This window comes from Alexandromys fortis, unplaced genomic scaffold, assembly GCF_014885135.2.
Source record: "Alexandromys fortis isolate MF-2015 unplaced genomic scaffold, M_Fortis_MF-2015_v1.1 scaffold_4, whole genome shotgun sequence".
NCBI lineage: Eukaryota > Metazoa > Chordata > Mammalia > Rodentia > Cricetidae > Alexandromys > Alexandromys fortis.
Genome location: NW_026067944.1, coordinates 21,620,639 through 21,636,244, shown reverse-complemented (window position 1 = coordinate 21,636,244; position 15,606 = coordinate 21,620,639). Strand labels below are relative to the sequence as shown.

Below are 15,606 nucleotides of genomic sequence, written 5' to 3'. Positions count from 1 at the left end.
AATTAAAAAAATAAATAACATACAGAACCCAGACTCTGTGTATATTTCATCTTTACATGGCTTTTTAAATGTTACTCTACTCTTTTTATAAGGACTTCATTGTTTTAAAAGTATTTTTACATTTTTATTACTGTTTATACCATTTCTTTTTTCTTTCTTTCTTTCTTTCTTTCTTTCTTTCTTTCTTTCTTTCTTTTTTGGTCTATGAAGCCTATATGAAAATGGTTATGTTTCTACAGTCTATACAGCTGGATAGAAATCGACAACATGAACCAGGCATCTGGAATAAATGGGAGGAAAAGCCTGGGCACTGGAAAGATAACAGCACTGTCGTGATGTAAATGGCACAGAAGACATTATGCAGGGAGAGGCTTGTGGAAAACTGGAGTGTGACTTACTGTTTCAAAGACATAGCCCTTAGGTGTAACCACTGTTTGCTTTTTGAAATCTTTTTCTAAAAGTTCCATATAATGATAAAAAGGGTCATTTTAAACCAATTATCACTTCCTGGGTACAGTTCTCCCCATGTGTAGGTTTGCACAGGTAAGGCATGCAAGGGTAGGTAGCATTGTTACACACTCAGAGAGAGCGTACCGAAGACGAGCCAGAATGTTTGCCAGTTTGGTCAAGGGTGAGGCTGGTGATGGGCACAATCACAGGCTGTCGATGTGGGAGGAAGGGGGCACCGGACACTTGACCCTCACAGTCCTGCTTCCAAGCACTGCCAGCTCCCTTCCTGGTGCAGGAGTAATGTGTGGGAGGAAGACAGGTGGGGCGAGGGAGAGATGGAGAGATTACTTTGGTGTAGCTGTCTACATATGCTGGAGCTTAGGAAGGAAGTGCGAGCCCAGAAGGATGACCTAGTGGACAGGGAGTGCAGCAACTGTCTATATACACAGACATGTATATAGACACAGTGCCTGCTTCACGAACCTTGCTCTTAGGGTGTAAGCAAAGAGATGTTCTTGTAACAAGTGTGCTATGGGCTGAACTATCAGATAGTCATTTCTCAGCTTTCTAGAAGCCCTAAGTCTGAGGTTCAGAGCCAATAGATTGCTGTGTGGTAAGACCACTTTTTGGTTTCGGTTGTGGTCTTCTCCTGTTCCCTCACGTGGTCCTCTTCTCAAGGTATGATTTTTGTCATAAGACCTCTACTCCCACAGCCTCCCTCTTACAAAGGTCTACTTCAAATACTGTCACAGTAGGACTAAGGTTCTCAGCGTAAGAATTTGGGGAGGATGCAATAGTCGTTCCATAACAAAAACAAAGGTTCTGGACTGACTTTACCAGTACCTTGTAGTGTCAGTTTAAGTGATCAAGATATCAACATGATTTTCCAGTTTTCAGTTGTTGAAGGAGGGTTTTAGGATAGTTCTCTAATGATCTCTTGTCTCTAAACAGTATCTGATTCTGTGATCTGTTTTTTCTTTGCATAAAAATGGTTAATTCATTTATATCTGATAGTTCCATTCAATAAAAGATTGTGTTTCTCTTATGAGCCCTGTTAGCTATGTTTTAAATATCACCAAATTAGCCTATCTTTAAGTTGTCTACTTTGACGAGTTTGCACACAAAAGTGCAGCTGCACGTCACTAACACACAGGTCTGGAAATTCCAGACCATATCTACAGTTCCCCATGTGCCCAGTTGAAGTGCATTTCTCATTTATTCCTGGTTCTAGGCAGCTACCAATCTGCTTTGCACTTCTAATTTTGTCATTTTGTTTGCCTTTTCTAGAATCATCATACAGTGGCATCTCTTATTTAGCATGCTATGTTTGAGATTTGTCCACATTGCAAATAGCCTGTTCTCATGTATTAACATTGTGTTCCTCCATGTGGCTGTATACCTCATTAGGTATTAGTTGATCAAATCGAATGGTTTTCGTTTGAGGCTGAATGAGTAGTGAATGACCATTTGTAGCCTTTCTGTGGGTGTAGCTTCTTTCCTCCTGCATAGATAACTTTTATAAATTACCAAGCTGTCTCAAGTTTGTGTATTTCATATTTATGCTATTCATATATGAAGTTCTGACTTTCCCAATGCTCTCTGATACTTAATGTATAGTCTGTACTATTGACTGCAGCCATTCATCAGAGTATGCAGTGATCCATCCATACAGTTTTAATTTCATTTCTCTAAGGATGAATGATATAACATTACATTGATCTTTTTCAAATAGTATTGTTGCCACAGCTTGAAACAATTTTTGGAACTCTGTATTCCAGATTTGCTAGTACCGTTACCAGCCACATAAGGAAATCTATTTTATTGCTTATTGGTGCCTATTTTGCTTCCATGCTTTCTCTCCCTCTTCTTTTGTAGTTTACTTAGATTTTACTAAGTGTTACATGTGTTACATGTGTGCTCTACATTGAATATATATGTCTGACTTCAAGGCCAAGACTATGGGTAGAAATTTAAGCTACTGAGTGTCCAGATCTTAGTTGAGGCAGGAAGGATCTAATAATCTACAGAGAGAAAACTGAGTGGGTCCCACTTGAGGAAATTTGAGGAATGTGCTGAGGTGCAGAATCTAGGAGGTCCTGAAGGAACCTTGTAAACATTCTGCTGGCTAATCACTTACTTGCAGTTATCACGCTGTGTGGAATGCCTGTTTCTAAAACTATTCCACTATTGTTTAAAGAGCATATATGTGTGTTTATAGAAATTGAATCTCTTAAGTTCAGTGGAAATCTATAACATTTTTTCTTTTGAATCATTAAAATAATTATTACTTGCCATTTAGTTTTTCCTCCAGAATAATATGATTTTCTAACCTAAGTTTTACTGATTTCATTACTCTAGTACATGGTTTGCTATTGTTATGTACAGTACAAATACTAACTTTATGAGAGTCACATCAAATACATGCTGTTTTTTTTTTCATTCCTAGGCAAATACTGCGGTCTGGGTTTACAAATGAATGGGTCAGTTGAGTCCAAAGGCAGCGAAGTCACAGTGCTGTTCATGAGTGGAATCCATGCTTCTGGACGGGGATTCTTGGCTTCATACTCAGTTATAGATAAACAAGGTAACTTTTGTCTCATACTGTGGCTCCCACATTCTGTCATTTCTTACAGCAGGAAGGAAAATATTCAAATGCCTTTTACCTGACATTGGAGTAGAACAGGAAACTGAACAACTAATAATGTCCAAGAAACCAGAAGGGTCAGGATCTGCATTCTGAAGTGTCTGTATTAATTTCTGTCTACGTACTTTCATTTCCTTGGAAAAAAAAACACTAATTTTTCACTTTTGTGATATCAGAACACAAACTGTCATAATTTTAAAAGAAATCTGTGAAACGTTGAGGTAAAGTGTATCAACTTAAAGGTTTATTATCTATAAGTTACAATTTCACAATTCTATCCCAAAAGCCAATTGTTTACAAAGACTTGGCCCTCACATTACCAAGAGTTCCCTGCGACTGCTGAGATGGGACATAATAATGTTTTCCTTATTGTTAATGTTTAGGATCTGAAAGGGGTTGATGTTAACAGCAAAGGTATTAAATAGAATAAAATCTAAAATTTAGTTGAATCTCTGTCATGAAATGCATTACCTGTATGTGATCTGTCAAGTGCTTTTACTACTGTGGCTTGTATCTCATCTCTGTTATTCGAGGCACTGTGAAGAGGACTTCTCAGAAGTGGTGTTATTGGAAGGATTACGAAAACAGGCCTTTGCATTAGAAAATAGACGATTGTTCTTATGTTCAACAGTAAATATTCTAAGTTGGCCATTTAAATGTAAATAGTAGCTTTTGCTTCAGCCATTTGGATGAAAAACTATTAAGACCCTCCTAGGTATGAGACTGTTGAGCTCTGGAACCACTGAGGGCACTGCAAGCTATCTCTCTTAAGCTATGGTGACTTTAAGATGAATACTGTTTCCCTAAAAGTGTCATTTAGAACCTTTACATGAAGGAAAGAGCTGTGTCTACTTGGAAGGGAATCTACTTTCTCATAGATTGTAAACCATGGGCAAGATGGGAAGCTAACAAACTCAGAGACAATGAGAAAGGTTTAGTTCATTTGAATGAAATAATGTGGGAAAAAGAATTAGAAGTGTAAAGTTAGATGAATGGATGTTTTGACAGAGTAGGAAAATTAAGATGAGTTATGTCACGGAAAGGGCACTAAGTATATCTCAACTGATACTGGTTTCTGGTTGGGTGTGGGGACTCACAATGTAATCTAGCACTCTGGAAACTGAAGCAGGACAGGAGGATCACAAATTTTGAGGCCAGATGGCCCTCTTTCAAAAGCCATAATTAAAAATAAATAGATAAACAAGCAAATAAATAAATCAGCAAGCAAGCCCGCTTCTGTGTGTGCCTGCCAGGTAATCTCTGTCGTGTCGTGTCCGTTCACTGCCTTGGGTTCTGTCTATAGACAAGGCACAGAGACACAGTGTCACCCCACCCTGCATTATGAATACATATTTCCATTTCCCCACTGTCTAGTCGGTGGAGTAAAGAACACAGACGTAAGAACTCTCTTGCTTTCAACACATGCTGTGGGCGTCTCAGGTTGACAGGTGAGAAGGTTAAAAAATGGCCGTTGGTTGTACTTACTTACCTGAAGTTTCATGGGTTTAAATTCTCATTTTGATTCCTATTTCCCCAGTTGTCTCCTTCTACTGATCAAGCTCGGGGTTTCTGGAAAATAAAATGTCTGCTGTTTATTATAAAAGGCGCTTTACGTTAAGTGTTCAAATCATGAGTTGTTGTTTCTCCCTTGGAAACTTGATGTTCTTACAGCAAAGTTCATTAAAGAATTGACCCTGGTGTCAGATAAAAGGCTCAGATGTTGTCAGCGATCTCACACAGAGTCAGCACAAATGAGAGACAGACTTTAGCAACTTCTTGATACTAACCCATCCCAAAGTGTCAGTCTTGAGAAATGCCATTTCCCAGCTGACTTCCAATGTCATGGTTTTTTGGCATGCCCTGTCCAATTTGTCAGGCATTTGTTTAATTTGACTGAAGTTAGTTGGCTAAGACACATTCTAGGAAACACTGGTCGAGTTTCTTACTGCTTCTTGGGTGGCACTCTCAGTCACATTTTTTTCTAGTAACTCATTTGTTCAGAGGCTGTTTGACTTTGGTTGAGATTTCTGTTTCCATCCAGGAAATTTAACTGCCACTATGAATTCCTGAAATATCTGGAAGGATCATTGCTACATGTCCCTCACTTAGGAGTCTAGTTGAAATTTAGAGTAAAAGGGATTAAAATGCGTGAGCAGCATTGCTTCAGCAGCTATGTCTTCTTTTCTTATACTCTCCCACAAAGATTTGCTAATGTTATGTTGTATGTTAAACTACACACACATATATACATACATACATACTATATATATTATGTATAGAGTCATGGTTTTATATAAGATATATTTTATATCAGAGTCCATGCAAAGTTCTGTTTCTTGCCATTTTCTGCTCTAGATTGGTAGAATGACCTGACTAGGTTTGTGTTGTGTTTATGTTAGTTTTTCTTTGTTGCTCTCTGAGAAGTAGATAGAAGAGAAATAAGATAGTTGTAGGAAGGCCAGTGAAGAGGCTGTTAGAAGAGACCAGATGGTTAAATTCAGAGGCCGTGTGATACAAATACTAAAGTAATGTCTGTTTGTAAAGATGTGGCACTTAGACTCACTTTGAGACACACTTCAAAGAATTAGGATTCATTTTCCTTGTGATTTAAAGTATAACAAGAGGCTTTACTCATGGTGAAGTTTTCTTGAATGGCATCCAGAGTTATCCATGCCCAGGTCATGCTGGGACCTTTTCCTAGCATCCTCTTCTACGTTTGTTTCTTGTTTTTAAAACATCTCGGGGTGTTTTCCCCTTCCTTGTTACTTTTACATTATTGGTGAGTAGTAGTTAACATCCTATATATAAAGGATGGTATATATATATATATTTTTTTTTTCTTTGACATCAAAAGAAGAATCATATCTACTGTGAAAAAAACAGGTTCCCATTTTCTGCCTTTGGTGGCAGGCAAACAGAAATGCTTAGGATGGGGGCACTGCACAGCCTGAGAGAGACGTGTGAGTTACTTCTCTGTGATAAAATACCATGGCCAAAACAACCTGCAGAAGAAAGGGTTTATTTGGGTTTAGGTTTCCAGAAGGACAAGGACAAAGTGCATGGTGACAGAGCAGAGGTAGGGTGTTGCAATAGGAGCGGCGGGGCTGCGTCCCCAGCACCCCAGCCGCCTGCTAGCTTATGCCCGAAATAACAACACACAAACTGTATTCATTTAAACACTGCTTGCCCATTATATCTATCCTCTTCTCAGCTAACTCTCGCACCTGGACTAGCCCATTTCTAATAATGTTTGTAAGCACCCCAAGGTGCGCTTACCGGGAAGATTCTAGCCTACATCCATCCTGGGTCGGAGCTTCATCACGTGTGTCTCTGAGAGCAGAGCTATCGGGAGAGCTGAGCATGGCGTCTCTGCTCCAGAGAGCAGAGCTGTCGAGTCTGAGCTCACTTCCTCTTCCTCCCAGCATTCTGTTCTGTTTACTCCTCCCACCTATGTTTTAACCTATCAGGGCCAATATTTATTGCTTAACCAATGAAATCAACAGATTGATATATGACACTCCCACATCAGTAGAGCAGCTAGAACTGGAAGCTGAGAGTCTGCATTCACCACCTTTGAAGGAGAAAGGCATTTGTTTTAGCTAACACTTCCAAGTTGCTGCAGGCATGAAGCAGAGAGAGCACAGTCAAAATGGCACAAGTCTTTAAACTCCCAGAGCCTTCCTTCAGTGACATTCCTCCTCCAAGTTCAGAGTTGTTAAAACAGCATCTCCATCTGGGGACCAAGTATTCAAATGCCTGCGACTGTGGGGGAGGGTGCATCATTTAAACCAGCTGGCCATCAGGGCATTGCTACTGTAAATTGGCATAATCACATCCAGTTCCAGCTGGACTTTCTGAAAGCGTGCGAGCCCTTGAGTCATGAGAAAGCATATGATCAAGCACTGATGAAAACTCCTGAGGTCTAACCAGCCTCTCAGAGTTTGGGACTAAGTAACTCAGATCTTTCAGTCAAGCTTGATAATAAATGCTACTATTTTCATGAATAAATTTCAATTTAAAAACACCATTTAGAGTTGAAGAGATGGCTCAGCAGTTAAGTACACTTCTTATTTCAGAGAACTCCAGGTTGATTCCCAGCCTCCACAGTGGCTCATAAATGTTTCTAATTCCAGTTCCAGGTGATTCAACACTCTTCTGAGACCCCAGGGCAACGGGCATGCATGGGATTTACATAGATACATGCAGGAAAAACACTCGTACACATAAATTTAATTATAAACAGCATTTAATTGGACTTCAAAAATAAAATGAATTTTGCAGATGTGTGACCTAAATTTCTGTTTTTGAATCTCTTTAACCCTGGCCAGTTTCCAGAAGGATTCTCAGCCGTGGATTTTAGACATTTTTGCTATGTACCAGTAAACTTACTTATGCATTGAAATCTTCAAGTCCTTCAAGGCAGCATTCATTTGTGTGTTTCATGACTGGTGTGGGGGTGGTTAGATACAACCAAGATTGGAAAATGGTAATTTTATAGTTTTAGAAAATATTTAGGCACATTTCAGAAAATACTAAATCAAAACTTGAAAAAAATACCACATTATTTAAAGGAAATACTAAAGGTCTTACCAGCCAAGAATTTTGGAATGGACAGTCTAAATTTGCCTTTATTTTTCTGGAGGAAATTAGTAAACAGCAAATTTCTTGTGACACAGAATGATCCCATGTGGATATGCATTTTCTTCTCAGTGTGAACTCACAAACACATGTCCGTTTGCTGCCTCCACCTTAGAATTTGCTGACAGTGTACCTAAGACTTCTGAACAGCTGGGCCTGAAAACATCCATTTGAGGGTCACTGCTGCAGTATGTTGAAGTATTTTTAGAATCAATACCAATGTCATAAAATTTTTCTGGTTGTTACTGTCTTTAACTACTATTTTTGTGAATGTTTCCATTTCTTTCATTTTCCATCATATTATGTAAACTTGTGACACACAGGACAGAATAGATAGGTTGTTGTTGTTTTTTTTTTCTGATGGAGTTTGAGTTTCTGTTGCTGATTAATTTTTCTTCTATGTGAAATGTTTTTAATTTTGAATGTAGGGTGTGAGGTTTTTCAGATCATTTGCTGCCTCGACAGCAATGACGACACAGAATCTGTTTTGTGTCAGATTTGACTCTTAGCCCCATTTCTATTTGTAATTTCCTTGCTATGTTTTTAGTTTTTATTGTTTTTGTATCTGACACACATTTTAAAGCTTTGAATCTGCCAAGCGGTGGTGGCACATAGCTTTAATCTCAACACTTGGGAGGCAGAGGCAGGCAGATCTCTAAGTGTTCAAGGCCATCTAGGTCTACAAGAGCTAGTTCCAGAACAGGCTTCAAAGCTACAGAGAAACCCTGTCGTGAAACACCAAACCAAAACAAAGGAAATAAATAAACTAAACTTTGAATCTATTGATTGACTCTTGGTGAAGTTTCCCTTTGATTTCTATCTCCAGATGAGCCCGTATTTACAAGCCAATGAACAATGATCACACAGTCATGTGTGTTATATAAATAGCGTACTGAAAAACAACTATATTTTGTTGCTGATTTAGACAACAAGCATATATTTGAGTAGTTTCACCAGTTTTTCAGAGACAGAATTTAAAACAGAATTTATCTGTTAAAATGGTTGCAGAAGAGGCGGTTCAGCCTATATGGAGTGACGTTTGTGCCAAGCAGACACATAAGCAATCTGAAGTGTACCATCCTGCTTCTAGTATTTTCTTGTGTAGTTGGGGATTTTGATACCTTAGAAAGTCTGTGAAAAAGAACCAATAGGATTGTGCTGAGTTAAGCTAACAGTCACTTCTAGATACACTGTTGCTAAATACTATTGCATTGTTTAGTTTCCTAGATACTGTGTAGGTCACAAAAGAAGCCTGCTAACTTTTGACATGTCTCACATGCATAGGAAGTTAGGTGTGGAGAACATTTCATTTGATGCAGTTACCTTATGTGGTTTGCAGCTTATTTAACTATGGTTAATTTCTTAGGCGACTTAGCTGTCTTGTACGTTATTGATAAGAAACCTTATTTCTCGGCACAGAAATGTGTCCAGTCTCCTCCTATGGAGTCTGCTTCGACTGGTATCATTGTAATTTGTCTAAGAGAAGCCTCATATTTAATCTCCACCTTTAAATATCAAAGAGATCAGCCATATCCCTCACCCTTTTGTATCTGGGCAAAGATGTCTACCTAAGGGAAAGAAGTAAGGTTACTGAAACAGTGTTGCTGTGCCTATGCTAGGGCTCTCCCTCAGGCTGGAGAAGTTGGCCCTTTTAAGGCGTTCTAGAGGATTTGAAAGAGTTGAGTTTGTAAGTATATATCTGTTGTCTTTTTCTTGACTTCTCTTCTTTCTCCTGTTTTCTCATTTCTGGTAAATAATTAATGGTCACCTAGGAGCATTACTTGATCTTTTGTTATATTTAGGTTCCTTTCCTATAGAAAGAAATGATTACAGTTGTATAAGATATTACATGCCACAACTAATAGAATGTAGACTGTTTATATCATGGTTACTGATACTACTGGGATGTTTTTCAGTTCACTCAAGAACACACAGCAGTATGACATAGGGAAAATCTAAATAAAAGTAGTTCATAATTACACTATCAGAAATAGCCATTGCTGTCAATCAAAATATTCCTATGGGAGAAACTAATATGCTGCTATATTAAATGATTTGCTGACATATGAATAGTTACCATATTTTTACAGTATTATATATGGGACAACCTAAGATTTTGAAATATGTGCAAATAAAGTTTTGTAGAAAAGCTACAAAGTTCTCTGTAGTTTATTTTGCAAGCTGTATCAAGATGGCCGTATATAAAATATTGTTAAGGGAGGGGAAAGAAATGGGAGGCAGTGGTGGGAAAGAGACAGAAATCTTTAATAAATAAATAAATTTAAAAAAAATATTGTTAAATTTTGAGTTGTCTTAAGAAAACAGGATACTTAGTACAAATGTTCACCTGAGACTGGCCTTTCTGAGTTAGAGGAAGGACAGAAGCCTTTACAGGATTTGAGATTACCCTCTACCTGGCTTACATTTATCCTTCTGTCTAGTGAAGAACTGCCGCCATAGATGCTTTCTCTCCTTGAGCTGTGCAGACGAGCAGGAGTAAAGGCTGCTCTCTCGGGGCCCTGAGAGATGCTCTTGCCTAGAGCACTGAAGAAAATTATAATACGCTATGTCAGAACGTGTGTATATGCCTTAGTATATTTTATGTGTTTGACTAAAATTATACAAAAGTCCTATGTAGAAGCTCTTACCTAAGAGTGTAGTTAATTGCAGGCTGCCTGCACTTCTACTAGAACACTGATGTTCTGGCATTACATAATAATCAAATAGATTCCACATCAGTATTTATTATTGTAATCTTAAATACTTTACATATGCGTTAGTCTTTTAAGTTGTTCATTCCAAAAATCTTGCCATTATTCCTCAAATCTCTAGTTATTGGCCAATTCTGGAGCTCTCTATGAAAATCTGGCTACATACCAGCAGCTCCACTCTTAACCCCTGTATTTCAAGTCACCCCCAGTGTTTACCTCAATTATGATGGCAGATTCCCTTTTGACCTTTGTCCCTATGCTTCTCTCTGTATAGTCGTCATTGGTATTTTTTAAAAAGATTTCTTTATTTATTTTCTGTGCATTGGTGTTTGCCTGTTTACATATCTGTATGAGAGTGTTGAATCCTTAGAACTGGAGTTACGGACAGTTGTGAGCTGCCATGTGGGCGCTGGGAACTGAACCCGGGTTACTGGAAGAGCAACCAGTGCTCTTAACCACTGAGCCATCTCTCCAGGCCCAGGTCAGTGTGATTTTATTAAAATGAAATTCCCATCTTCATCTGCCGAGCATCCTTACCTCCAGGGCCCTGTAGGATTCAGCTGCCTGTGATGTGCCTGACTTCTTTTCACCGTGGCTTCATAAGTGCTGACCAAGCACCCACAAGGGGCCTTTTTTACTTCATACCTCGTTTCAGAGCCACATATCCCGAGCCTCATCGCTTCACCCACTTAGAGTTTTGATCACATGTCACCTTTGCAGTGAGGTCCATGCTGGACATAACTCTTGAAAGTTCAAGTCTTAAACTTTTCCTCACTTGTACCTTTATTTAACAGAAGTGTTGTCACCATCTGCCTTACTATACATACATTTTTTACGAATGTTTTCTCTTACCCTCTCCCACTTGGAGGTTGGTGTACTTTCTATATGTAGACATTTTCATCTGTCTGTCTTCTCACTAATGCCTAGACTACTACGTGGTCATGTTTTTATACCTGATGTTTGCTGAGGAGCAATGGACTGAATGCCCACCGTGGTTCTTTACTGTGCTTTATTTTATCCAGACATGCCTGTGTGGTATATATTAAAGTCAACGGTTATTTCTTCTTTTGATTTTTGATTTTTATAATAAATTTATCAAGATTTAATTCCTATACAGTACAGTACTCCTGCACAGAGTAGTGATTCGGTGTTTCAGAATTTTCAGAACACTGTAGTCCTTGCCACCATTTGAGAGCATTTTCATCACCCTGAGGAACAGCCCACAGTTAGTTTCAGTCAGTCTCCACTTACTGCTTTAACTCCCTCCACCCTTTGTCACCACCCATCCACTTCTTATTTCTAGGTGTACTCATTCTGGACACTTCAAGGATAATATAGTTTGGGATGTTTGTGATTGGTGGCTTTGGTTACATATTGCGAAGTTCTTCTATGTTGTGATCAGGTACTACTTTGGATTTATAGCCAAAGTATATTCTATTAGCTAGATATACATTTGCCTTTTTAATATTGCATCTTAATACTTTTTGATATTGAGTCTAGATACTTAGCAGATATATGACTTGTCAGAATAATTTTGTATGCCATTATATTAATTACTTTTATGTTACTGTGATAAAAAAAAACTCGGTAAGTTACACCATGACTAATACAACTTATAGAGAAAGAATTTATTTGAGCATATAGTTTCGTTAGAGCCCATATGATGGAGACAGCTTGGTAGCAGGAGCAGAAAGCTGAGAGCTCACATCTTGAACTTCAAGTATGAAACAGAGAGATGAAACCGGAAGTAGCTGAGATTTTTTAATCTCAAATCCATCCACAGTGAAATATTTCCTCCACTGAAGCTGCACCACTTAAATCGTCACCAGACAGTGTCATCACCTGGGGACCAAGTGTTCAAATGCCAAAGACTGTGGGGGACATTCTCATTCAACCCCCAGAGCCATCTTTCTCCTTGACACTAACCTTTGAAGCATAGGCTTTTCTAATTATCGTTTCCATTTGTCTGAGTTTGATTGCTGTGCTTTTCATCATAGTTAAGAAATCCTTAATCCAATGTCAGGATTTAGTCCTATATTTTTGAAAAGTCTGCAGTTTTGTTCTTAAATTTTGGTGACTTTGAGTTAGTATTTGTATATGTGAGAGAGGTAACTAGTTCTTTTGTGACTGGATCATGAACATCGATGTCATGTTACTCACAAGACGATCCCACCAGCATACTGCTCCGTTATGTTTTCCAGACACCACAGCTGAAATTCACTTGACTGTGAATGTGAAGGGTTAACTCTGGACTCTTGTGACCTTAATCTTAGTCCCTTCCTCACAGTAACTCCCTGCACACTGCTGTCCGAAGCCTCATTCTAACCACATTCACCTTGTCCAGAATTTGTCCGTATTTGTTGAAAGCTTTATAATAACAGTTTTCTAGAAGGCGATTTACTTGGGAAAAGCTTTTAGGAAAGGCACATAACTTCTTAAATCCTTAAGTTGGTGGTTTTTATTTGCCTTCATGGAGTTGTAAATGTCAGTTTATACTCATGGTTTTCCTTTCCTGCCTTCAGTCTTCTTGGCTCTCAGAGTTGTCCACTTTGGGCTTTTTATTTCCTCCTCAGGAGCTCTTTGGAATTTGAGATCCAGGTCATTATTTGCATATTAGTATGGCCTGTTGTGCAGCTTAAGCCCTGACTGGGCTTACTGTACATCTGGTCTGAACGTAGGAGAGGCAGCTAGTAGTCACTTTGCAGCTAGAATGCTGCATTGGAACACACAGGTACTGTTCATGGAAGCCTGTTAATTTTAGAAGCTGAGTTTCTTAATTGATTCTCACTGATGCTGTGCAAAGGTTGATAGGCAAATTCTGTTGACTTGCCCTTCCTCATGGAGAACTCTGAAAACAGATTAAATAATTGAAATTGCAGTGATACATACATATTGATCTCTACAAATTCTTCTCAAAATACTGCTGTCCTATCTGCTAACACACACCCTGGGTCTTATAAGTATGTAGTAACAGTGTTGTAGGAAGTCATCCATAAGGCTTTGGCTGGCTCTTGAGGTCCTCATAAGGGATTGCCTCGACCAGCCTTAATACGGGGGGGGGGGGGTGGACTGCAGTTGGGATGTAAAATAAATAGATAAATATTTTAAAAAGGCTTCTCAGGGTATTAGGGCTGGGATAAAATGTCATGACCACAATCAACTTGGGAAGGAAAGGGTTTATTTAATCTTATGGCTTGTTGTCTATCATCCAGGGAGGTCAGATCAGGAACTCAAGGCAGGAGCTGAAGAGGGGGTCATGGAGGAACACTGCTTACTGGCTTGCTAATTGTTGCTTGCTCATCCCACTTGCTTCCAGACCCAGGGACTACCTGCACAGGGACAGTGCCACTCATGATGGGCAGGAACCCTCTTATCAGTTGTTAATCTAGACTGTACCCCCACAGAGTTGCCTCCATGCCAACCCTATGGAGGCATTTTCTCAGTTAAGACCCCTCTTGCCAGATATGTCTACATTTGTGTCAAATTGGGGGAACCAACCAACAGGAAATGCTCATAATACTATCTGTTATTGCCTTCTTGTCTCCTTCCAGGTTTTTACCCTTGGGTCTGGTAAGTTACTGGATGTAGCCAAACATGGCAACAAACAGAAACTTTTGTTTTTCCAGGGAATCAGTGATAAATGTTCATTGAAAGTCTCCTGTGCAGCCTACACTGTAATTCCTAATTTCTATAATTCCAGAAGAGTGAGCTCTACACAGCTCTACTCTTTGTTCAAGGACGAGGTGTTGCTTGTTACTATGATTCTATTAGCAAATTAGCCTTTTCATAATATAAGTTATGTTGGGATCTATAATTATGTGTTGATTAAAACAAGCAAAATGGAAGTCCCGTGTGTGGATAAAGGGATTTCATATGTGAAAGACTAGGATGGTGTTTTGAGGACTTGACAGTCAAGTTGAGATGTTAGCAAGTAGTCAGCTAGGTTTTCGGAGCAATAGAAAAGCTGTGCAGATAGTGTATGCCCAAGGATGCAAAGGAGTATGAGCCCGGGATTCGGGAGAAGGTGTGCCCAGGGATGCAGCAGAGTGTGTGCCCAAGGATTCAGAAGAGTGTATTTCCATGGTTGCAGCAGAGTGTGTGCCCAGGGATGCAGGAAAGTCTGTGCCCAGGGATGCAAGAGAATGTGTGCCCAGGCATGTAAGAGAGTATGTGCCCAAAAATGCAGGAGAATTTGTCCAGGCGTATAGATGAGTGTTTGTGCCCATGGATGCAGAAGAGTGTGTGCCCAGGGATGCAGGGAGTATGAATACAGGAATGCAGATAAATTTTGTGTTCACGGACGCAGGACAGTGTGCCAAGAGATGCAGAAGAGAGCCAGGGTGGTGAGAAACCTTAATGTTGAAAGTGAAGCAAGGCCAACCCTGTAACATGCCTCAATCCAGACTTTCTATTCTATCCTAAGACAAGGAAGGGAAGATGCTCGATGTTCTTTTTAAGTAACTGTGCCTGTGACTGAGTTTTTAATTAAAGGTATGTTAGCTTTTGTTCCAGTTAATTGTGAAAATAAATTTAAGTTTTCTTCAGCGCACTGGGTCTTATTCAATGTGCTTAGTGATTGCATGGAGCATTGATTACAACAAAAGGCTCATTATCTGTGGAGTGTCCAGATGATGTGGATACTGCTGGTCCCATCTGTGGACTGATGAGACTTTGAATAAAAACTAGAGCTCTAGAATTAACTTACTTCTTTTTGTCATTAGTTTTTTTTTCTGTTTATAAGCAGAATAAGGTCATTTTTAGTCATAATAATTAATAAATATTTTTCTCTGTGTTGTGAGGGCCATATTTTATAGAACCACTAAGGAATATATAAATTCTACTTCTCTATGTACTACACATGATCTGTGACTTCAGGACGTGATATATTAAACAGCAGTATTAAGGAAAACAGCTCCAGAAGTGGATACATCAAATAAGAGAAACGGTTTAACAAAATTTGTGAAGTTATAGGTAGTCATATTTTGAAATTTAGAGGAATACAGTTTTATACTATTTTACAGCATTATAGCATTTTGATGAAATTAATAAGTCTTATTAAATAGTTTTTTAATTTTTTTTCTAGATTTAATCACTTGTTTGGATAACATAACTAAAATTTCGGAACCTGAGTTCAGGTATGAGCTTGCACGTATGCTTGTGTGT

General features: G+C 38.9%; 1 protein-coding gene and 1 long non-coding RNA gene across 4 annotated transcripts in view; one reads left to right on the top strand and one right to left on the bottom strand.

Annotated features, from left to right (window-relative positions):
- Dcbld2 (discoidin, CUB and LCCL domain containing 2) overlaps positions 1-15,606 on the top strand; it is a 66,053-nt gene that overhangs the window by 26,141 nt on the left and 24,306 nt on the right. For all 3 annotated transcript variants that reach the window (XM_050148965.1, XM_050148964.1, XM_050148966.1), the window contains 2 exons: positions 2,897-3,034; positions 15,527-15,578. In XM_050148965.1, coding sequence (XP_050004922.1) covers positions 2,897-3,034; positions 15,527-15,578 — 190 coding nt within the window. The remainder of the gene's footprint in view (positions 1-2,896; positions 3,035-15,526; positions 15,579-15,606) is intronic.
- LOC126505739 (uncharacterized) overlaps positions 1-15,606 on the bottom strand; it is a 44,778-nt gene that overhangs the window by 10,881 nt on the left and 18,291 nt on the right. The window contains exons 8-9 of the long non-coding RNA XR_007592975.1: positions 6,371-13,291; positions 4,584-4,663 (exon numbers count right to left, since the gene is read on the bottom strand). This is a non-coding gene — a long non-coding RNA (uncharacterized lncRNA). The remainder of the gene's footprint in view (positions 1-4,583; positions 4,664-6,370; positions 13,292-15,606) is intronic.